Source organism: Eurytemora carolleeae, unplaced genomic scaffold (genome assembly GCF_000591075.1).
Source record: "Eurytemora carolleeae unplaced genomic scaffold, Eaff_2.0 scaffold412, whole genome shotgun sequence".
Lineage (NCBI taxonomy): Eukaryota > Metazoa > Arthropoda > Copepoda > Calanoida > Temoridae > Eurytemora > Eurytemora carolleeae.
The window spans coordinates 21,665-47,520 of NW_019396406.1; the positions used below are offsets into that span (position 1 = coordinate 21,665).

Sequence of the window (25,856 nt, forward strand, 5' to 3'; positions counted from 1 at the left end):
CTATGTGAACTTCTACAAAAATATTCACATGGTCAACAAATACTGAACTATTAAATTCTTTGCTTTCTTTACACTTCATTTGATGTTTTTTTGCCACAAACAGTAAAATTTTCAGGTCTAAACATGTCTAAGCATGTCTTCAGTGAAAAATTAATTTTGAAAAAAAAACTTTTAGAAGAAATACATCTTTTTAAAAAGATATTTGCACTAAATTTTGGAGTGGGATATAATGAGACTTTTTTGAGTTAGAGGGTTAAAACAAAATCCTGTTTTTTATACCTAATTATATTCTTTCCAGAGTGGTGGCATCTGAAAATCTGAAGTCTAAAACAAACCTTGTCAGCATGAAAGCAGCTCTCATGGCTGGAGCTAGCTTTACCATCCTTGGAGTTTTCATGATGCTTCTGCAATCAGTAGACCATCTAACAATTCCAATTATACCTATTTTCTATTCAACCAAAATCACAGTTATTCTGTTATACTTAACAAGCAGTGAAACAGTTTTAGAGTTCTCAAAACAAAGAATCTCTCGAAAGTTAATTTATTTTAAAGACAATGTTAAAGCTTTTAAAACATTTTGCTTGAAATTGAGAAAACCTCAGGTATCTCCTCAAAATTAGTAAGTCCTGCACACCAAAGACAAGGGCATTCACATTTGCCTGTGATTATTATATATTTGAAAGGCCAAGATCAATTTTTTCTGAATAATAACAAAGACATATTTCCAAACTTTGTTATTAGCTTTAGTTTATTTACCTTAACCAGCCCGTGAACCATCCAAATATGTCATAAAATATAAAGACATTCATATTCCCTAAAACTTTTATTCAGCATAGAAAATAGACATGCCTTGAGACTAAAGAGATTATTAAAAATCTTTTTTTTAAGTCTCAAGAATTTTTTCACAAACAAGTAAAAGGAATTAATTTTGTAGCCACAAGCACAAAATTTCTATTCCTTTTATCTGTGCAAACATTTGATATTTCAAACTTAAACTTTTTAATCTAACAAAATTCATTATTGTATCAAAATATAATATATTGAGTACTAGCTGAAGTACCCCCAATTGCTCATGGAATAAAAAAAAATTAAAAAATATTCTAAACAAAAAAAATTTAAAATAAAAAAATATAGTTTTTTTTAGCCAATGTCACCCCTGGGATGCCCCTGGGTTTCCTTAACAAATTTCAGCCCATTTGATCCAGCTGTTTGGCTGGCTATAGCAGTAAATGTATATTGTATATTGCTTTAAGGATGAATGTTGTGGAAAATTGATAAGTCTGTATAATGTGACCAGAAGTTCCACCATCGTTGTCATGTGTCTCCCTATGTATCACATGACAATGATACTAAACTGCCATTTTTGGAAATTCTGGTTATATGATACAGATGTATCAATCATATTTTCAATTAAATCTATTAAAAAGGAATAAATTGTTAAACCTTAGGTCTAATTAAATGATGCATGGTGAGGTTTGAAAATGTTTATTGGTAAAAACTTGTTATGGAATATATGGGAGCGTTATTACTGTGTAGTTAGTTTCTGTGGGAGGATTTAGGGAGCTTCTCAACTGCTGATATTGACGAATCTTCAGAACATCAAGGAGCTGTCTGTAGCAGAACTGTATACGCTGCTTCTGTAGGGATCTGCTTGAAGCTGCAGGTGTAGACAAACTTTCTGGTTCAGGACTTGGTCCGAAAATGATAATTCTATTCTGGTTTTAGAATATCAATAAAATGCCCTTTTTGTTGGTACAGAGTTGATTTGTGAACTCTGGAGCTGGGCAAGGGGCGGCTGCAACTGATGATATCATCTTTCCAAGATTTCAACGTTAGGTTAACCTTGAGCCTGAGCCAATACGTAAAAATACACAGTGTTCACAGGATGTTCACAAAAAATACAAACATATAAATACATTTTAACTATCCATAAAAGCACAAATACCAATTCTTAAAGAATCTGTTACATTTGTTTGTGAATTTTATAAAAAAGGAGTTTTAGTTTATGTAAACACCAAACAGAGTTCCCATATACAGAGCTAATTGATTCCAACCATGATCTAAGATTCTTTGTTAAAAATACGTACTTTGAACTTCGTTACAAAATAATATATTCAAACTATATTAGAATCATTCCCAAGCTGTTGAGACTCCTCAAGGCTATCTTTATTATCAGATTTGTTGCATATTTGCTGAATATGATCTGTTTAAAACTTTGATTCCTATACCACTTCTCATATATATCAGTTTTGGTAAAACGTTGACACAGTTTTATATCAATTTCTTGAGACAGGAACATCAGATAAAACTCAAATAGGTGGCAATTAACTCTTAAAGTGTTAAGGTTTTAGCCTTATACCCCCTTTCATTTCTCCTTAACAGTCCCTTTAAGTTAATATATTGCTGCACTTATATGATTTAATTTTGACATTAAAAACCGAAAAAAGAGTTCTTACTACTATCCATGATTTTCTAATAGTTAATTACTGTCTGTGGAATAAAAAAAATATTTGTTCTTATTGTTCGTATTATTGAAAATCTTTAAAAATTGCATTTTCTTTATTTACACAAAAGTTATTTAACAAATGTAATTTGTGTATTCTTCTTGTGATAGTTGAATTCTGTGACAAATACTAAAGCATAATAGATTTATAAAATGTTTTTAGATCACATGTTTTTGTTTTGTTTATAAATACTGCAAAAATTAACCAAATTATTCAGCTAGAATTAAAAAATGTCTCAAACTTGTCTGCAATTCATTCATTATATAGGGTAATTCTCTGTATGTTATTTTTGATTTGCAAAAATTTGAGTGAATTTTCATATCACGGCAAACTCGGCAATTAAATCAATATCTAGATAAAGAGAAGTTGTGTCTTGCATTTTAATTGAAAACATCTGTAGAGAATCACCCTGAAGTGTTATAAAAAACGACATATTTTTTTTAATTATTCTTAATTAAACCATGATTTGCACTAAATTTAACTAAATTTAATTAAAGGGTAAGGAGATGAAATTTCATGCAACCCTCCATGTATGAAGTGTCATTTTTAATTCACAATGGTCTTTTTATACAATCAATCACTAATGAAAACAAATTTATGTTTTTAAACAAAAAAAAGTCATTATGTTTTAAATCCATTATTCCTAGTGATGCAAAAACTAGTCCGATCCCAAGAAGAATGTAAGCAGCAGCCATGTGGTGAAAATTTAATTTAGCCTAAAAAATTACTACATAATTTTATCAAGTAAAATAATTATATATAAAACATTTTCCTGCTTTACTGATAATAACCTGGTCTGAAAAGAAACTGATTAGTTGCCACAAACTTCAATTTTCTAATCCCTTCATCTTTGGAACTTATCAATTCAAGTCTTTGATATTTCACAACTAATTAATTCATCAAAATTTAAAGTTTCAAATATCAAAACTTTACAACATCAGGTTGCAAATATATTAGGATTTGAAAGTTTCTCCATTGTTAGAAAGCAACTTACTGTATTTGAAACTTGTTCATCATACTCTAGGTTAAACTGCTGCCTTGATATTTTCCGTATAAATCCAGCCTGAGATAGACATTAATAAACACTGTATGAAGAGTAAAAAATAGAGTTAAATAGATTTCAGTACTATCTTAAAGTAAAAATGGGTCATTCGAAAATTAAGGTGCATAAATATTTGACAATTTCTGGAATTCCTTAGTGAAATTAATACTTGCCACATTAGGTTTGAGCTTGCAAAATGCATACTGCATTTGCAGGGATTTCACAAAAAAAATGTTCTTTCTTTTTCAAAATTAGCTGTATAATTTATGATACACAAACAAGAACAAGAAAATTGAGACTTTGGAAATACAAAGATTGCAAATAACCAACAGCTGCTGATTATCTGATTATTTAAACAATTTTTTGTAAAAAATTTGTTGAAATCAATTTTCAAAATATATCTAAAAAAAATAATTGTCACATTATATAAATGAAGTAAAACAAAAATTATGTTTTTATATAGTTTGCCATTTTCTGTTCACAGATGACCTGTTGGCAAAGAAGAATGTGATGATTTACATGTTTTGCCCATTTAGAATCTTGTTGTAAAACCCATCCATAATAGTAGGGACGTATAAGTTCCTAAAAGCAAATAATCACTAGACAAAAATAACTAAAAAGAGAGTCCAAAACTAAAGCTGTGTCTGTGAGACAGAAAAAATTATTGTTCAACAATTTTGTGAACTTCAGGGATAAATATGTGCAAGGGAAAAGTAATTATAAATCCAAATCATTATAAATCAATGCAAGCTACAATTGTTACAATTTTTGAAAATGAAAAGATTATCAGAATATATTTATTTTTTTCCATTCCCACCATCATAAAACAAAATTTGCAAAAAATGAGAAAAATTTTTTTTTAGCAAGCAAATTCAAGTGTGCAAACTTTTTGGAAATTTTCAAACATAAATTTTCAAACATCAAAATTGAAAATGTGCTAATTCTCTTCATTAAAACTTCTAAAGAACTTCAAAATTTTGAAGTCCAATGACTATAGGTAGGTCTAAATATAGATTTGTAAATATAATTTAGTCTGGTATAGGTAAAATAAGGCATTTATGCTGTATGCCTGAGAACTCAGCATTAAGTGAGGAGCCTGTGCAAGTTAGATTAGTTGCCAGAAAATGTGAGCTTCATAGCTTAAATACTTTTTGGGACCCCCCCCCCCCCCACCCTCCCTCTAAGTTGGAATAGGTTTACAAAACATAAATTTAAATGGTAAAAAGCATTTCTCAGATTTATGTTACCTTCCCAAAATACAAAACTTGTTTTCTTTCCGGAAATGCATCGGTGTTTCGTAAAATATCCTGTATAACTTCCTAGGGAGAGTTGAGATTTTATTGTCAATTAGAGCTTTAAGTTTTTACTCAATAACAAGTTAATGAACTACATTTTCTGGAATTTATTGAATGAACAATTTTACTGTATTATTTGATGAACAATGTCATAAAATTAACCATATTATTAAACAAAGGACACCCATGCCCATCTCTGGTCTAAAATTGTCAGTGATATATGTAAAAGATTTATATAAAAGATTTGTTAATACCTCTCTTGGTATTACAGTATATAAAGAGATTAATTTATTTGAAAAAAATATTACCTTATTACCCATGAAAACATAGTTCTCCTTCTCTAGAGTCAGTTGAATTTGAGTTACTTCAATCTTTGTCTGAAAAATTATATTAAGAAGTTTATCTGAAGCTTTGCAAAGTTATGAGTTAATCTTGAGAAACGTTTTTTTTAACTTTGCTAAGATGTATCCTAATTTTGTTATCAAATACACTTTGTAAAAAAAAAAAAATACCGAAACATTTACAAAAACAACGTTCTCCATCATTTTAACTTGAGCTGGCACAGGCGACGTCAGGAAATAGTTTAAATGGAGATTTTCTCTAGCTTGCAGGACAACAGACTTAATATTAAATCATTACAACAAATTCAAAGATTTTTTTTTTCAAGCAAACCATTTTATTTTCTGCAATTTGTGTTGATGTATCAATAGGGATTTGGTAGGATGGAGCTAGTAGAATTGCTCTAGAAATAAATAGTCATAATTAGTATAGGCTGTAAATTCTTAAACAGAATGTCTGCCAGATAACAATTTCAAAAGGCAGTAATTAAATTTTTTTTTTTTGGGGGGGAGATGGTGGGGTTGTAATGTATCTCAATACACAACAACATGGCTTAATTGAACAAGAAACAAAAACTTTTTAAAGCCCTTGAATAAGTTAGTTTTTCTTTTTCTTTTGAATTTAAGTAAAAACTAGATTAGTGATAAGTTTACAAAGTCATGCCCATTATTGCATTAAAAGTTTCTTGTGTTTAATTAGATATCATAAATTGGTTTTACCTAAGATTGCTTGAAAAAGAGAAAGTGAGTAAGGCAGAAGACAACGCCCAACTCATTAGTAACAAACTTCCCGAATAAACTAAAAATTTTAATTTCATCAGCCTACATAATTTAAATATTCTCACAAGAAAAATTGATACCAAATATCAAAAGAAAGGAATTAAGTCTTTTCTAAAAATCAGTATTGGGTTGGACATACATAGCACATGTCAATGTAATTTAAAAGAATTATTTCAATTATGTTCATTATTACAATTTTGTCAAACCAATGAAATCCTTAAAAAAATCAAAAAAATTTAAATCATAATTGAAGGCAAAGTTAAGTCTATAATTTTTTAATATAATTGAACAAGTTTTAATGGTACTAAGACTTACTTTGCTTTATTCAAGGTACTAAGACTTACCTCGCTTATTTTAAGGTACTAAGACTTACCTCAATTATTTAAATGTACTTTGCTTAATTAAAAGGTACTACGACTTACTACAACTTACCTCGCTTATTGAAGAAAATGTAGCAATCTGGCATAGGTTCAGCATTCAGTATAGACAAAGGCATTAACAGCATTATCACATTATCAGGCTAAACAATAAATATTTAGACATACATTATTAAAAAAATTGATGCAAGTGTAAAGACCTGTTCAAATCCTAATGATTTAACCACATTTGCAATTAGCAGTAGTCCCAGACTCGCCAAAATCAGGCTGTAAAACATGTGAATAAATACTATGTGAGTATAGGCCACCTGGAACATTATAAAGTGGGTTTATGGCCCAATTTCTAACAATGAGTGTTAGAAATGGGCACAGCTATAAAGGTGGATTTTTTCGGATTCCGGCATTATCAGGAGTAAAAGTTGGTAGTAAATTATAACTAACATCTTATTAAGCATGACAAGGACAACAATTTCCATCATTTAATTGTTTTGTGAAAACAAAATCATAAAAGGATATCTTTCTATATTAAAACCTGCGGCTGTTTTCAAGCATTGCCAGGTTATACATTTTTGAAAGTATTCTGAATTTGATTATTGTTGCAGTTTCTACATACACAAACCCCACTTTCCTGTTTTGAGTATAATCCGCATTTCATAACAAAAATCATTTTTATAACTTATGAAATAAATCACTGAAACTTGTTGATAATATGAGTAAATGTTGATATGCATTTGATTAAATGTCTCAAAATCAGGATATGTTAGTTTAAAATTATCATTTCTTGTTTAATATAAAGTATTACCCATTTTCAATAAAATATTTGCTGTAGTTTTGTTCCATGATTGGCTTGGATTGAAAGATATGTAGTTTGTAAATAGATAATACGGAGTGGTAATTCTCTACATATGGATATTTTGTTCCACTGTTTACTTTCATAGACTATTTTTATACTTAATCAGAAGGTTTAGTGCAGACATATTTTCGAGAAACTTAACATTTTTAAAATTAACACATTAACAAATGAAAAATAATATTTTTACATTAAATGGGTGTAAAATTTGACAAACATTAAAAAAATACATTGATTGTGATCCCCTTGTAATGACTTATATTTCAATAATAAGAATATTTTTTTTAATAAACTGTCCTCCCGACAATATAGCCGCATAAACCAATAAATCATTTACTATACTCAAATCCTAGAAATTCAAGGAAGTACAATGACAGGATTTTGTTATAGTGAATTTTGAATACAAATAAAGAGGAAATTCTTATTTTCGACCACTTTAATACCAGTTTTCACTATAGTTTCAGTAGAAGTAAATATTTCCATTTACTGGTAGCGCCGATTGAAGGATTCATACCTCTAATTGGTTAATGAGATAGATAGAAAGATAGATGTTACCACCATACTATTTCTATTGGTTCAGAACAAACACATGACTGAACCCTGATTGGATCAGGCGCTAATGGACTCGGCATATAGGAGTGTTTTAGTACATTTGTACGCTCTTTGTATATTGTTTCTTCCTCTTTCTATTTCTTGGCAGACAGAAACTTTTGCCAGGCAACTTTTTTGAAATAATAAACACTGATTATTTCCTTATTCAATCGCACAAATTCTCATTTTTTCAAAATATATAAAAAAATGCATCTTAATTGAAAAATTCAGCTTTTATCAATTTAAAAATTCTAAACACAGCTGTCCTAGAGGCCTTGTTAGGTTTAACCGCAAATACCAAGAAAACAGCTATAACCCCCAGGAAGGTGCATGTCTGAAGGATACTTGACAGCTGCAGTCTGGAACTCAAATTATTCTAGCTACTTTTTGTAAAAAAAGGGAGAGAAAGTAAATAAAGAAAATAGATTGACAACCTGTCTTTTTGAGAAGTATTGGGACTGTTCTAATTAATCTTCATAAAAAAAAAAATTACAAAAATACCAGTAATACCAATTTAAGAAGGGGGTGAGTCCGAGAGATTAAAGTTTGCAGCAGCATATTGGGTGTCCTCCGGAGGAGCAGACGCCACCATTGTTTCCACCAGCAGGAATCCTTTTTGTATTCAATTACTCCATCGGTTGAATGGTAATTTATACAAAGGACAATAATTACTTCATCATAGGAATGCTAATTAACACTCAGGACACTGATTACTCCACATAATAGTTGGTAATTAACACCCAGGACACTAATTACTCCATTGGAAGGATGTTAATTAGCACTTAAGACAATAATTACTCCATCAGAATGATGATAATTAGCATTCAGGACACTAATTATTCCATTGGAGGGATGGCAAAAAACACTCAAAACACTAATTACTTCACCAGAGGGATGGAAATTAAAATTCAGGACACTAAGGACTCTACTGGAGGGATGGTAATTAACTCTCAGGACACTTATTATTCCATCTCAGGTATGGTAATTAACATCAGCCTGAATAGGGTTAAAGTACAACTACAGTAAAGGTAAATAACAATTACAAAAATTGTACAGGCCAAAGAGCAACCACCTTCTTTTCAGATTAGACTCATTTCAAACAATCAATTTTAGAAATGGGCCAAATCACATTTTGGAACTAAAAACGTCCCCTGGAGTATGAGTACAAAATTGACTTTACCTCACAAATATTGCAAGCCAAGTGTATTTGTCAAAAACCTGAATAAATATATTTCTTTACATTTTGATTATTCGATAAATTATTGTGAAGATATTCATCACTGTTAAATATTTTCAATTTATAATACTTACATACTACAAATAAAACTTTAAAACATTGAAAAGTCAGAATAATGTCTTTGACCCCCTTCATATCAATCAATTAATCAAAGCAGAAGATTTTTGCATTTTTAAAGTTAAATTGAACCTATTCAGGGATTTGACTGAGTTCCTTTCAAAACTAAATAATTGACTTTTCAGAAAAAAATTTTAAAAAGTAATTTTAACAATGAAAAAAAAGATTTACCTTCACAATATTTTCCATGGCAGATTTTTTTCCAGGGAACTAAATATAAATATTAGCATAATCATAATCAATGCAAACTACAGTCATAGCCAATAAGTATTGAACTTTTTATGTTTGAGAAAAATGATATAGGGTTAGAAAGTTTTGGTTTTTTGGGGTTTGTGGCAAAGTCTTAATTCCGTAGACCTGAAACCAAATTAATGAAAAGCAAGAAGTTTGAGAAAATGATATAGGGGTTAGAAAATTTGGTTTTATGGCAAAGTCTTAGTTTCTTTGACCTGGAACCAAATATAATAAAAAGCAAGAAAAAGTTAAACTAAATAAGTTGAATCACTTTTTTTCAATTTGAACTAGCCAACAATATTACATGATTCAACTAAGGACAATACAGCAGCTCCAGACATTTTTCAAGCCAGATGTTTTTTAACTGGTTATTAAAGTTGGTAATAATTACCAACTTTTTAAGAAATAAATCATTGTTAACAGTATTTTCCTTTCTTTCTTAAAGTTACCATTTGTAAATGATCTCAATTTTAGAAACGGTATTAACTGAAGGTATATCTTTAATTGTTAATGACTATTTCATGTAAAAATAGATGAAAAAATTAAATGACAAAATTCAAAAAAATCAAAACTTGCTAAAAAATTTGTTTTTGTTTTTTATAATTTCAATGCAATTTTAACTGGAAAGAATAGCAATAGTTTTTTTTCTGTCTGTTTTTTTTCATGAAAGGCCCTTTTTATTCCTTAACATTTTCCATTCAATTTCAATTAGCCAGTTTTGCTGTTTTTTATTGAAATCTTAATTAATTTTTTAAATTAGTTAATTTTTAAAACTTCGTTTGTTAACCCTAAACATGCATGGATGGGGGGTGGTTGATGCCCCCTTTTGCCCTAGCACTCTTATCATTCAGATCCCCCAGGGTTAACCAAGTCCTAGTTTAACCAAGTCTACAGTATAGTTTGAGTACTACTAACTGTCCATCAAATCTGAGCCCGCGATTTAAACAATTCGAGAAAATGCGGCTCGAGTCTAAGATGCCGTTGAGCCTTCTTTACAGCTTGAGCTTTCCGATTCAAGCTGCATCTCATTTACCACAGAGTTGAGTTCAAAAAACCGGTTTAATATCCTATTTGGCAGATTTTCAGGATTGGAATTGGCGCATTCTGGGTTTTGATGAGAACAAGACTCAACATTGAGCCTTTATTCTCCACTAAAACCAACCAAGGTTGGTTTTATTTTCATTGGGACTAACTCCTAAGTCGAGTCTAAGATCTTGCAGCTGTCAATCACGTAACACAAGCTGTTGTAAGAGTTGGGTCGAAGATCAGTTCTTAAAGTCGGAATTAAGGAATTATACGGCTCAAGCCAAAAATTTTAAATCTCAGGCTCTGGTTCCTGAATATTTCAAGAAATGTATATGCTACATGTTTAATACATGTTTAAAAAAAGAACGTATAATAAACTGCGTCTAAAGTCAGTTGTTCGAAAATTATAAAGTTTCATAAAAATGACTAGATTATCTTGAATCAGTTTTACATTATTGTAGTTGACACATGACGATCAATTCAACAAAAATAAAAACATCTTTTCTTTTTTGTTTGCTTTTTTAAGATAGGTACTTAATTATGAGTGGTCAGCTTATCAGTTCATAAGAATAAATAGAATATCTGAAATCAGTTACAATTTATAGTAGTTGACACATGACGATCAATTGAATGGTATTTTAAAATGGGATCAGTTTGATCGCAACAATATAAACCTTAGAAACCCAGGTTCTGTAATCTTCATCAATTGGAGAGCTGTATGAAATAAATGACGCTCTAAAATAAAGAAAAAAGTTTATTAAAAATTAACAAATTTTTGATTTTGCACATTTTTTGTTTCGTGAAGTACAAGTATAGACAATTTTATTACTTCAATAAAAAATGTAATTGACTTGAGAATTTAATTTAAAGAGCTTATAGTCAAAATTAGTGAAAATATATTGTTTATTGCGCAATATTTGCTGATGTATTGCGCATTATTTTTGCGACAGTTTAGCAACGTATTGTAAACCCCGAGTTTGATTCAGACTACAGCAGAATTTTAAACGCAATAATTAATTCATTAATTTATTTAATAAATAATTCCTAATCCGTTCTAGATTACAACAAACAGAATTGAGCTAAATTTGTACTACATGGAAAACAATTCTGTGCTAAACTCTATGCGATTTGGAATTAATTTGTGCGAAATTATGAAAACTGTGCAAAAATTTGCTTCTCATTGAAACCCTAAATCATATTTAAATAGTTTTGATAAAGAAATTGAGTCTTTTCCACAAGCTCTAATTTTCTAATACCAATATATGAAGAACCTAATATTGAGACCGTAGATATTTCAAACTATGAATTTTCTTACATCAAGTTTAAATATCAAAGTTTTACAACTTCGGTTACAAACATATAGGGTTCGAGTTTTGTGGCAAAAACTTAATTCCTTTTTAACTTAATATTTCGATTCCCCAAGGGTTCTGAGTAAATATATTTCAAAATGTAATTAAATCTCTATTATCCAAATCAAATAAAAACCATACCTTTCTGAAGTATATGCTATGTAAGTTATTCCAAGATCAACTTTATCATATCCAACCTATAGTTAGTAGATATAAACATTGATATATATAATTTATTTTTCTAATATTAAAGATTTAAAAAGTTTAAAAGTTAAAATTGTTAAGCTATATACATAGAATTTGCCAAATCATCAATATTTTGAATTTCATTTAATTACAGTTAATTAATTGCTTGAAGGTATTGTTGCAAATTAGGTATTGTCATCTTTGCAATGAGGGTCACATAAAATTACACTTACATTCCGTTTAATTCAATTAAAATTATTTTCTATATTTTTTTACCAGTCCTACGACTCCATTCCATCTTCCAGTATCAGCAACAATTTTACCCCATGTATCATCAGCATAGGTGTAAACAGGGTTTAATTTCAACTTTTCTATTCAATTTTAGGAAAATGTATTATTATTATTGAGATTTTTGAAATTGGGTTCAGATTCAGCTTTTCTATTCAATTTTAGGAAAATGTATTATATTTATTGAGATTTTTAGAATAGGGTTCAGATTCAGCTTTTCTCTTCAATTTTAGGAAAATGTATTATACTAGCCTTAGAGGGCGCTTCGCACCCATCTTCTAAATTAATTGTGAACATGTTCTCTTTGTGTACATCGTAAAACAAAACAAAAATAATTCGCGGATTTTCACAAAAAATTTCGCGGATTTTCAAAATTTTAAAAAATTTAATGACGATCGAATTTTGATGGAGACAAATATTTGAAATTTTGATGATTCATAAACCTTCCCTGGAGTCCCTAGATGTCCCACAAAAAATTTGGGCCCGATCGGTTCAGCCGTTTTAATGTTTATTTGATACAAACAGACAAACAAACAAACACACAGACAGACAAGCCAAATTTATATATAGATTTATTGAGATTTTTAGAACAGGGTTCAGATTCAGCTTTTCTATTCAATTTTAGGAAAATGTATTGTACTAGCCTTAGAGGGCGCTTCGCGCCCATCTTCTAGATTAATTGTGAACATGTTCACATACATCGTAAAACAAAACAAAAATAATTCGCGGATTTTCACAAAAAATTTCGCGGATTTTCAAAATTTTAAAAAATTTAATGACGATCGAATTTTGATGGAGACAAATATTTAAAATTTTAATCATTCATAAACCTTCCCTGGGGTCCCTAGATGTCCCACAAAAAATTTGGGCCCGATTGGTTCAGCCGTTTTGACGTTTATTGGATACAAACAAACAGACAGACACCCAGACAGACAAGCCAAATTTATATATAGATTTATTGAGATTTTTAGAACAGGGTTCAGATTCAACTTTTCTCTTCAATTTTATAAAATCTATTAATATTGAAATCTGAGGGTCATCTACTTGTCGTTGTCATACTGAGATATGCATGTATTTAGAAAATAGATACAATATCTTTTTAAGTTATCCACACGTTAATTAAAGAAAATGCAAAGAAATTGATTTTTTGCCATTAACTCAAAACCTTTGCAACCTTATAGTTCAAATTCAAAGTCTGAAATATTAAGGTATTCGAAGCTGCAAAGATATAGGGAATATAAAATTCGGAGCTTGTGGCAAAGACTCAATTTCTTCGAAAAATTGGAATGATTTTAGCAAAATGTATAGATAGCAAAAGGAAATACAGCAATATACTATTAATCAATAAGCCTTAAAGACTTTCAATATAATCAGGGAAAAAAACTTCCATACTTTGTAAAAAAAAAAAAAAAAAAAACATCTAAAGTGAATATTCCCAAGCTGTTCAGGGTAATAATTTTATATTTTTTATCTGGCTTTGAATAACATCATTAAGTGGAAAAATATTTTTTAAAATTTCCATAATACAAACCTATAAATGAATTGAGAAAATATCCCTCATAAGTGTTCAAGTCAACTCCGTTCTTATCTTGATCAAACTTGGGATAATAGATATTATATCCAACCCTGAAACATTAAATATCCATAATCCTATCAAGATTGGGTTGTGTGAAGGTGTCTTCCACCTCCCCTCCCCCATGTGTTTCTCCATAACTCAAAAACGACTTTCACTAAAAAACACTCAAACTTTTTCACTTTTTAACAGCATAGCTATAAACAAGATTTACAAAAAATATTTTTTGGGATACATAAAGTTGGATGGAGGACGGTCAAACGGCTGGTTGATTTTTTAAACAAATTAAAAATATTTATAACTTTTTTATTAATCAGATCTAAAACAAATTTATTAAAGCTCATCAAAAATGGATGCAATGTTTATAATTTTGTTTTTAAGTCCAATCATAATCTCGACCGTTTTGCATCAAAATCTGTAGAGCCACTGAAATGATCTTGGCCTGTTTTGAAATTATAAAAAATGTGAGTTGGCTTTCATAAAGAAAAGTTAGTTTTTTAGGCAAACTGGGTTCCTAAGTTGGAGATGTATAAATTTGTAATCTCTGATAGCCTATCTTTTTTTAAGTATGTCCGATCATAACTCATGAACCCCTTGATCTGTTTGCCTTAAAAAATTGAAAAGATCAGCCCTGTCTCTAGTGTTCATTTTCAATAATCACCTTAGTTTAAGATTGTGTAATGAATCTATTTTGCCCAAATCCTTTTTCCTGTTGAATACAACAGTAGAATAGTGATCAGACCAGATACCATCAAATCTATTCTGGTTTGTATCCCTAAATACAACAGTAGAATAGTGATCAGATCAGATACCATCAAATCTATTCTGGTTTGTAATACAACAGTAGAATAGTGATCAGACCAGATACCATCAAATCTATTCTGGTTTGTATCCCTAAATACATCAGTAGAATAGTGATCAGACCAGATACCGTCAAATATATTCTGGTTTGTATCCCTAAATACAACAGTAGAATAGTGATCAGATCAGATACCATCAAATCTATTCTGGTTTGTATCCCTAAATAGAACAGTAGAATAGTGATCAGACCAGATACCGTCAAATATATTCTGGTTGTATCCCTAAATACAACAGTAGAATAGTGATCAGACCAGATACCATCAAATATATTCTGGTTTGTATCCCTAAATAGAACAGTAGAATAGTGATCAGACCAGATACCATCAAATTTATTCTGATGATAGGATAAATAATAAATAATGATAGGATAAATGATAAATAATGATTGGATAAATGATAAATAATGATTGGATAAATAATAAACAATGATTGGATAAATAATAAACAATGATTGGATAAATAATAAACAATGATTGGATAAATAATAAATAATGATTGGATGAACAATAAATAATGATAGAATAAATAATAAACAATGATTGGTTTAATTATAAATAATGATTGGATAAATCGGTTTGAAAATCATGTCAAAGAATAGTTGTAATTACAACGTTTATAACCCGGCCAAGTTGGTCAGAATCTTGGTCAGTGTTGTACACATTTTGCATAATTGTAATATTAGCAAATTCTCATAATGGAGAATACAACTTCTAAATATTCCAGAGATCGTAACTTTTGTATTGTGAATCTCGGGATCAAGCATTTATCTCTATCTCTTGCAGATCTACGGATGAATATAATTTCTCTTGGATATACCATGGTGAAATTTTACTCTGCAGGAATAACTGAAATCAAACGTTCAAGATAAAAAATACTTGATCCTCACAAACGTTATCGCTTCAGGTTATATTAGACTACAAAGAGGGTAAGGGGGTAGGGGTGTAATTCCTAGAAGATTTCCACATGATCCGAAATTAAAAGGTTGTAATCAAATAAATAAATTATTGCTGGAAAATGATATTATTACTAAAACTAAATCTATTTCTAAAGAACAGAGACAAAAAATAAACATAATAAAAAGTAAGAAATTTTAAATTTTTGGAAATCTGAAGGTTTAATAAATGGTCTACTTATAAAATAAATAATCAAAGTACAATTCAAATAAAAAAAATATAAAAGAAAAGTTATCTTCTGATCATTCAAATTAAATGACAGATTTGATTTCCCATTACAGTGATAATTAGAAAACAATGGAATAGGAAGACGAGATTATAGCAAATCTATAATGTATTTGATGTAGTTCCAAAGCAAAAAGTTTTGATAGAAACTTATTAGAGACCAGTGATAACTGTAGACACAATTTTTAGCGAATTGTGCAAAGTCCAACACACAGCAGGACAAATTCTAGATCACTAATTTAGTGAAAAGGAACCATGCTCACACTGCACAATTCCTGTGTCTCGTGCTCATTGGTCCTTTAAATATTATTACTTGATTCTAAACTTCGTCTTTCTTTATCAGAGTTTTCTGGTTATCACTGTGCTTACCAATACCAAAACTTTTTTGAACATCTAGAGAGAAGAACAATGCGAGTTTTATCTGTAAAATAAACTTTTTAGTATTGGAGTTGAAGTCAGACTAAGGTTATATAAAAGATTTTTAACCGAAATTTAAAATTATACATAATTTAATCGTATTTAAAAATGAAAATGTTCCTTTTTTAAAATTTTCAATACTACTCAGAACATAGCATTTTATCGTGTTTTACGGTGATATTCAATATAAATCAGATTTAGTGTTGTATTTTCTTAAAGTATATTAATTAGAAGTGCCGCAAGTAAAAGTATTTTTTCGCCAAATATTTTAAAAAGGTTAGAATTGAATTATGATCTTTGTAACAACCAATAAGATTTTTATCCACATATCTTCATAGCCCAATGCTGTTTCAAACAATAGATTTCTGTTAAATCGATTAATCTAAATTCAAATTTTATAAAAGGTTTACACCATCAGGTTGCAAAGATATAGGGGTAAGACAAATTGAGTTTGTGACAAAACCAATAAGTTTCTTTCATTTCAATCCAATTATTAAATTTTTTTTAAAAGTGCGGAGAGCTTCAGCGACATTATTTATTTTGTCTAAATATATTCTACTTTAAGTATCATTTTTTTATTTTACTATAAATTGTATTTCCTATGAGATTTTCTATATGTTTACTGCTATGATTTTGTAGAATAAAAACCAGGGTCGGATTCAACCCTAACTTAATCATTTCTTCGACAGCTACAACCTGCAATGTCGAGAACAATCAATTCTAAATCTTTCTGAAAAATTGCTAAACTGTCTTTTAGTTAAAAATAAGGAAACATTTGTGCATTCGCATTTGGTTTAAAGGGAGTGACCGGCTTTGTAAGAAGTTAAACTGAGTATGCAGTGTTGTGGACAAATTCTTAAGGATTCATTTGAGACTTATTAAATTGTTTCGCGCCAGTCACCCCTGACGCTGAGTTTATTGTAATGCCCCTGGAAGCTGCCTGTACTGTGAGCGTACTTCACAGAGGAGACCGGTCTTTTGTTTATGTTGTGAAAACTAGGCCCGGCCGGTTCTGTACTCTCAGTCATGGTTCTCTGTTCAAGCTTTTAGCATGTATATACGTTATTTTCGCCTGTAAATTTCCGCGTGGTAAAAATGAATTGATTGAGTGAACGTATGTATTTTTCAGAATAATAACGGTTTAGACTTGAGATTTTGATATTTTTTGCTGTCTTTTGCTTGTGAGAGGAACGTAGAGGTATGTACAGAACCGGGGTCAAACATTTTGTGATTTTATAAAAATGATGGTTTATGATATTCATAGCCTACTATATTTTAGTCATATACATTTATTCTTGATAAAGTAGTGGAACTGATAAGTTTAAATTTTCTTGTATTTTAAATTTAAAGTAAATTGACTAGCTTAAAGTAAAATAACGTTTTCTGGAATTGATTAGATATTTCTTTTTAAGATTCAACCATCCAGTTCAACTTCCATCATTCCAGAAATATGGTTGGAAAGGGGAAGGGTTCGACTCACTCACGCAAGCCTAGGACTAGGTAAATGCTTTACCATTGCTTTATGAACTGTAGAGTACTCTCTGTAGAGTAGCTTTACATTCAATAGCTTTACATTGAATCTCTACACTTAACGAGGGAGTCCAAAACCTTGAAAAGTGCAGAATATGCCGATGGAAACAAATGCCAAAGGGGTGGGACGAAGAAGGTCTTCATCTGAGAGTCAGGGGGATCATCTGAGTAGTACCATAAACCCTGTTAATTATAATGTTCCATTGATTACTCCGAATACTGATAGATGCTTATCACAACCTAATATTTCGGGGTTCATTGATGATACCTACCGTGCAAATGCTGGGACCCGGTTACAAACTAGACGTGCTGTGGGGGGCTCCAATATTGAGAATGAGATCCGTACTAAGAGGGATTTTGAAAACATTGAGGATCGGATTATTTCATGGGAAAACGAAGCTACTAATTCTGTACAATCATTAGATGTTATTGAGCATAAGCATAATTTGTTTTGTACGGAAATAGATAAGCTTAGATCTAATGCTCTGATGGGAAGGGTGGATTTTTGTATGATTGGAGATCTTGGAATCCTAAAGAGTAGATTAGATGCCATTCGTAAAGATGCTAGAAGACTATTCAGAGCTAATCGTGAAACTGCAGTGAACTTTAGGAATGACGACGTTTTTACTCCTAATCCTAGGGTTAATAATACTCCGCCTAATGATCGCTTAGACCATGCCGAGTTAGATTTATCTGTTATTCGATCTCCTACTATTCCTAATAATGTTGAACCGATAATGACTTTAAATCAGAATTCAAGAATTGATATTGATTTAGTTAGATCCAATGACCTTACAATGAGGGGGGAACCTGCTAAAGAATGTGAACCAGTCATGAGGGGGGAGGGGAGTACCTTATCTCTAGATTTTTCTAAATCTTTAACTTCTATTCTTGCATCATTGGGAAACCTTAAGAATGATCCTAGACCCGGGTTTCAAGTTATATCCACCTGTACTGATACCTGGAGAGGGGAAACTAATTCTAAGTATGCCAGACTGGACAGTAGAGTACAGGAAATTGAAAGATCTTTAGGTGTACTGAGTAAGTCTATCGTAGAGAAGGACAAGACACAGGATGAGATAAAACTCCGTATTGGAGAATTAGATAAAACATTAAATGAGATCAAGTCAAGGATAGATCAACAGGATACGAGATACTCAACATTAGATGTAGCTATATGTACACTGCGTACTGCAATTAATGATAGAGTTAATCAAGTGGAAACCTGGTTTAATGATATAAGGGCTATGAATAGTTCTGATGTTCCTAAGGAAATTGTAGATTCTATCCAAGAAGTAATTCTAGACAGTGCTCCAGGTATAGCTGTGGAGACTATGAGGAATGAAGTTAGAGATATGAGGAAGGCTGCTCTCACAGACAGATTTATTACGGAAGGACTTAGAGATATGGTTGTCACTCTTAAGGAACAAGTAGAATCCCAATCCAACATTGTAGGAGCTAACCTGATGACCACTAATAGTTCTGCTGTATCAGAGGGGACCCTGAGAGAAAGAGAAATAGTTAAGAAGGGTATTGAGAGATTAGAGAAGCAGATTTTACAGTCTATACAGATAGTTATACCTTCCAATCCTATAGATATTTCATTGGTTAAGAAGTGTAAGACTGTTGACGTTCCTAGTATACATACTGCTGTAGGCAATATACAGAAATACTTACAGAAGTACGTTAATTTTCCTGGTATGGACTCGGCATACTGTGATAATATTAATGATTTAATGGATAGGGCTGAAACCTGGTGTCTTAATACTGAGAGATTATATAATTTAGCAGAAGTACATTCTATTAATACTTCAAAGGGGGATACTTCTGATGTGGGAGTCTTTTCCGATAATTCTGAGGTTACTGTTTATGAGTTTCTCGAGACTGCTGAGATTGCTTATCTAGGATGGGGTAACTCTGTCCAGAAGGCTAATAGATTGTACAATCGTCACCTCTCTGAAGAAATAAAAGGATAAAGAAAGATATTTTTGGTTGACCAAACATAACAAAAACGAATATTTTATTGAATAATCCTCAGGGGGGCAAAAATTGTGTCAAAATTATTCAAAATCTGTCATGAGAGGTATTTTTTGGGATACAAACCAAAATGAAATATAGTTAAGATGTTATAACTTCCTATTCATCTAATTTATTTATTATCTAGACTACATAATCCAAGATTTGACGATGTAATAGTTTTCATTCCATATTACATATTCCAAGATTTGACGTTGCAATAGTTTTCATTCTATATTACAACAAGGACAGAGGTTAAACCTTTATATTTTTAATCTGTTCAGAACGTATGCCTAGTGGATTATTCTAAGTAGTTGGATATAGACATCCCTTCCTTCAAATTATTTCTAATTATCTGTTAGTAAACTTCTTCAGGGAACTAAAAAAAAAACTATTTTCTCAGACAGAAACCTCCAAAACTTTTCTTTTGGAAAATAAAGATGAACTTTTGCGAAAACCTTCTAACTCCATTATTATATTCGTTAAAAACGAGAACCTTCTAGCTCCATTATTGTATGTGTTAAAAACGAAAACCTTCTAGCTCCATTATTGTATTCGTTAAAAACGCCTATAAACGGATTTTATCAAAATCTTTTTACTGAGAGGTTCGCTCTTTATCTTTGTATCTCGAATCATTCTATTTTCGGCCACCCTGTAGTTTAAATCTAGGGCGCGGAGCGGTCAATCCTTGATTTAAGAATTAGATTTTAAAACTAATATCCGTTAAAACAGTACTCTTAGTCTTACCGCAGCTCTGAGTTATATGACAGGACTAGGATACAAGGATCAAGGGATGGTTGTAAAAATTTAATTTTATGAAAAAGTGAAATCCTGCGGTCCCATGGATTAGACTAGACCTAATACCTTTTCAATAGGTTCAATTAACAGTAAACTTGGTGGCTCCTCCTTCTAATTTCTCTACACCGTTGAATCGTCGATAATCATAGAACAAGTCCGGTTCTTGTAATTTTTTATCTTATATTGTGAGTCTTTGCCACAAACTCTGATTCTCTAAAATCCTATATCTTTATAGCCAAACGTCGCAGACCTTAGATATTTAAAACTATGAATTCTGTCAAGTTAGACAAATAATCTAAATTTTAAATATCATAGGATTACACTCTAAGGAAGGTATATAGGGATTGGAAAATTTGAGTTTGTGACAAAAACTCAATTTTCTTGTTTTCTTTTTCTTTTTTCTTCTCCAGTTTTCATTTTCTTCTTCTTTCTTCTTTTTTCATCATTTTCATCTTCTTTACCATTTTTTTCTTTGTTCCTTTTTTCTCTCCTTTCTCTTTCCCCTTTTCTCACCGTTCTCTTTTTTTCCTCTTTTTCTTTTTTGAATCCTTTTACTCTTTACTATTACAAGGATCAGTAATAACCTTCTTTATTTTCTTACTAACGGTTAAAATATATATATAAAATTTTAACTTTACATAAACAGCTTGTATGGAGTATCTCTTTCGGTAGTAAAATTANTCTCTTAACCTTGATTAGGTGAAGGTTGAGCTTGTGCTTCATTAAACACTATTTAGTCATAAATGTGCATTACCTTTTTCCATGTGTTTATATATAAATAAAGTCAAAAACTTCAAATTTTGCGTCTTTTTCTCAAAAGTCGCGCAAATGCGTATTACGCAATACTTTAAAAGATACCAAAACATTTTCTATATTTTAAGCGGTTTTATAAATTAAATTATTCAGGAAGAAAAACGGCTGCCGACGTTAAGAGCCCACACATTGAAACTGTTTTGGATGAAATTGAAAGGATATAAGAGCAATCAAACCAATCCCACTAAATTAGAACATTTAATAGGACTCACCACAATCAGGCTTATAGCCCGGAGAAGGAACAGTAGCTCATGCAATATTGCAAAATATTTAAAAACCAACACTTGTACACCGAATCTCCCTTTATCTTTGCAACCTGAATCAGATATTTCAAACTATGTATTCAGTTATTTAAAGTTTAAAAGGTTGCAAAGATATGGGTATTAGAAAATTTGAGTGTGTGGCAAAGACTCAATTCCTTTCAAAGATGATGTCAAGAAGGGAAAGAGAAGTTATTTAAAAACATTTTTTTGTCGAAATTTTTAGTTCGCTAAAATTTGATAGATAAGTTGTTTGCAAGTCATTTTTCTTTTGTAATTTTATAAATAAACCTGAGGTCAAAATGTTTGTATTTGGAATCTCAGGATTTTTGTATTTGAAATCTCAGGACTTTTATATTCGGATCCGTATTTTGTGCAGTCCTCTATGGTCAGATATTCCGTGGCAATGATAACTAAAATTAAATGATTAAACAGCAAGTATCCTTCCAATTTTAAAGTTGACATCGTGGATATAGAGATCAAGTGTTGCAGATTAGCATTTTCTTACTCCAAAGTTTCGACCTATAAATAGGTTTCAATAATAGAGTGTAGAGGGCAACACAGGACTAAAAATGACTATACAATATTTCACAGGACTAAACAACCCTAACATAGACTACAGTGTACTAAAACTGTTGAATAGAAAGGACCATTTGCTTCGGAATCAAATATGAAAAAGTTTTTTCAAAAATAGTACTTCAATTTTACAGTTATATGGCCGGGCTTCTAAGTTCGCACATGTTAAAAGTGGTTCTTTTATATTTTTTTTTGTTAAAAGATGCTTCTCATAATTTCTGTAATATTGAATCGTACATGTTTTTTGTAACCGTATTTACTGCGGGGATGTTTGTTTCTATGAATTGCAAAGTTAGATTTGTTTGTAGAAAATATAGTTATTAACTAATTGCGTGATAAAGAATTTTTTGTGTAAACAATATAATTGTATTTGTATGGATTACAAGGTTTTATACTTTTAATCCAATCCAGTCTAGAATACAATACTAGATTTTAATTCTAGAAAAAATGCTGGAGTTAAATTCTAGTATAACTTCTAGAGTTGAATTCTAGAATACAATTCTAGAGTTGAATTCTAGAATACAATTCTAGAGTTGAATTCTAGAATACAATTCTAGAATTGAATTTTATAAAATTAAATTATAGAGTTGAATTCTAAATACATTTCTAGAATTGAATGCTGAGTAGAATTCTAGAGTTGATTACTAAGTAGAATTCTAGAATACAATTTTAGATTACTGACTTGAGTAGAATTCTAGAGTTGAATACTAAGTATATTTCAAGAGTTGAATCCTAGAATACAATTCTAGAGTTGATTACTGAGTAGAATTCTAGAGATGAATTCTAGAATACAATTCTAGAGTTGATTACTGAGTATAATTCTAGAGTTGAATCCTAGAATAGAATTCTAGAGTTGAATTCTGTTGGTTTATTCCTCTCAAAATATTTTAATTTCTGTTGGTTTATTCCTCTCAAAATATTTTAATTTCTGTTGGTTTATTCCTCTCAAAATGACTGTTCACATATCAACGTTTTGTACAATTTCACCCAATCCCCCAGAAAGGTGAATAAAATAAAATCCTCGCTCATGGGAAACTTGTTCCTTTTGTAGTTGATAAAGATTCAATTTTCTCAAATCATCCCGAGCCAGGGGCGGAGATTTCAGCCGGGATAGCATAGTCATTAACACGACTGAATTTAAATTTCAGACGACCATTTTTATTTCTTCTAAATAATATCCATTTTTTCAATCCCATTTTGATTTTTCATAATTTTTTTTTCATGACCATCTCGAATTCGTGAAAAAGACGACATTTTTAATCTTTTTTCTCCACTACTGAGCTTCGACATATCTTGGTACGGTGTGAAGTGACAATAGATTTTGCCAAATTATCGATATCAGGGTGTTTTATTATCATCTCATCATGCGCTTAGATTGGATTCAATCCTCACGATTTAAACTTGGAATTCTCGCCCACTCCCCCTCCCCTCAATCAGCTACTCCCCCCCTTCCTTGCTTTAACCACCCCACTAGTCTCACCCCCTTTAATCATAAAACCCCCCCCTCCCTCTTCCAACCCCCCTATCTCCCCCTCTTCCCATATCACCACACACCCTCCCATCGTTTAGCTCCCCCTCCCCCCTCACCGCCACACCATCCTCCTCTATATCCCCCCACCCTCCCTAGCAGCCACCACTGTTGACAAGGGCTGCCCTCTTTTAACAGAATTCTTAGTATGAAATATCGAAGGTTTACGACGTTGGGTTGCAAAAATACAGGGATAAGAAAATCATAGTTTGTGGCTTTGACTCAATTAATTTTTTGCCATTTTAAATCCCTTTCCATCTTTATTTTTATCATTTTAGATTCGTCGAATTCAGATTTTTGTCCACTCCGTATATTTTCCTTATCCTATCCCTTCACCCCAGTTTATACAACCTTGTATAATCTGCCATCCTTAACCTTAAACTAAAATCTTTCTCTCCCCCCCCCCCTCCTCTATTTATCAGATAATTAAAGGGTTAAGTATGTTAGTTTAAGGCTGAACTAAAATCTTGAATTCAAGGTACAGAATGTTTTGAGAGGTTGAATCGAATACTTAGAAACGATGATTTGATAAAAAGTGAGAAATATAATGATCCAATAGGGCCGGGCTAGTGCATTGACCCAACCTAAACTTCTCTAAATATAATATTTTAAATGGAAATAAATTCCACCCAGCGCAGACATATAGTTTATATACACTATATTAGGGGAGTCAAATAAACCTAAGATATTGCAATCTAAAAACCAAATAAACTCTTTCTTTTTAGTTGCCTAGCTTGTATGCCTCAAAAATAACGAGGCATGGTTGAACCGCGTAGATATTGTTCAACCACTTCTCTTCAATTTGAACTGGTACTGAACTACGTCTGCGCGGTTCAGCTACAGGGTGTCCCACGAAACATGCCAGTAGTAAGAAGCCTTGAAGGTTATCTTTGAAATAATTTGTTAACCTAATTTTAGAATTAGAATTCTAGAGTTAATAATCACAAAATACCCTAGTCTTCGTATTTCCAAAATGTGGTCTGTCTTTTTGGTGCTCAGATTTCGATAATTTTGTTTCTATTTAACAAAATTGAAATCCGAGCGAAATTCTTATTATCTCTGGTAATATTGACAGCACAAAAAGACAGTGTTTCGCGCCAGTCACCCCTGACGCTGAGTTTATTGTAATGCCCCTGGAAGCTGCCTGTACTGTGAGCGTACTTCACAGAGGAGACCGGTCTTTTGTTTATGTTGTGAAAACTAGGCCCGGCCGGTTCTGTACTCTCAGTCATAGTTCTCTGTTCAAGCTTTTAGCATGTATATACGTTATTTTCGCCTGTTGGAAGTTTAAGGAGAGATCTAGGTGGAAGAGTGGGTTGACTCCTTTGCCTAGCTGGAAAAGGAAGTTCTCTCAGAAACGGTCTGGTTCAGTTTCTAATGGGAAAGGAGCTGGCCAACCTAAGGAGAAGAAGGTGAAGCTTGCTGAAGAGGAATCTGTCCTTGTCCCTGTGCAGATTGTCTTAGATTCGTCTAAGGTCAATAGTGCAGTTAGGGCTGAGGATAGTGTTGCTAGCTCTGTGGGCGTGTTAGAGATGATCTCTAAGTCGGTTCAGACAGATGAGATTACAGGGGCTGGAAGGAGTAGGGATCTGTCCAAGAAGAAGGTTGGAGGATTCCGGAGTCGGAGCAGGTCAAAGAGAGGAGATGAGCGGAAGATCAAGTTTCCTCCGATTGGATCTGGGAAGGTTCGAGTTCCTGGTTCTGGAGACGTTAAGAAGGTTGAGAAGAAGAGTTATGAACCTGGTTCTATTGATGATCTTATTGCCAAGGATAGTATGGAGGTGATTGATGAGGCTGGAGATGAGATTGGTGATGTTGGACGGGTGGTTGATGTTGAGGCTTCCATTGATTCCTGTCCTATACTCACTACACGTCGGAGAGAGAGGTCTAGTTCTAGATCTAGGGTTTTAGCTGTACCTAGAGTTCTGACTTATGATGAGAGAATTGAAGCTGAGAACAGGTTCCTGGAAGAAGATGAGTTTGAGTTTGAACTCAACCCTAAAGAGAGTAAATTTTAAACGGAACAAGTGCCAGTTCATTATTGTTGAAATACATTTTTTATGAAATTTTTTTTTGAGCTTTATTGTGTGTA

General features: G+C 31.6%; 1 protein-coding gene across 1 annotated transcript; it reads right to left on the reverse strand.

Annotated features, from left to right (window-relative positions):
- Positions 1-14,601, reverse strand: LOC111702653 (uncharacterized). Its single transcript, XM_023474408.1, has 21 exons — positions 14,449-14,601; positions 13,746-13,840; positions 12,203-12,297; positions 11,882-11,937; positions 11,066-11,126; positions 9,303-9,341; positions 8,958-8,995; positions 6,537-6,603; positions 6,392-6,479; positions 5,900-5,978; positions 5,514-5,583; positions 5,354-5,461; positions 5,150-5,218; positions 5,004-5,042; positions 4,794-4,865; positions 4,036-4,128; positions 3,499-3,567; positions 3,158-3,220; positions 1,530-1,715; positions 336-404; positions 1-12 (listed from the first exon to the last, which is right to left on the reverse strand). The coding sequence occupies exons 6-21, from the start codon at positions 9,318-9,320 to the stop codon at positions 1-3; spliced, it is 1,140 nt and encodes a 379-aa protein (XP_023330176.1). The 5' UTR covers positions 9,321-9,341; positions 11,066-11,126; positions 11,882-11,937; positions 12,203-12,297; positions 13,746-13,840; positions 14,449-14,601.
- Between the last annotated feature and the right edge of the window lie 11,255 nt (positions 14,602-25,856).

What these genes read in the sequence shown, in the direction of transcription:
- LOC111702653 (XM_023474408.1), bottom strand. An exon ending in ATGTTTTCATGGGTAATAAG is followed by an intron (nt 5,043 to 5,149) that starts GTAATATTTTTT and finishes TGACAATTTTAG; the next exon opens with ACCAGAGATGGGCATGGGTG. An exon ending in AAGTTTTGTATTTTGGGAAG is followed by an intron (nt 4,129 to 4,793) that starts GTAACATAAATC and finishes ATTTGCTTTTAG; the next exon opens with GAACTTATACGTCCCTACTA.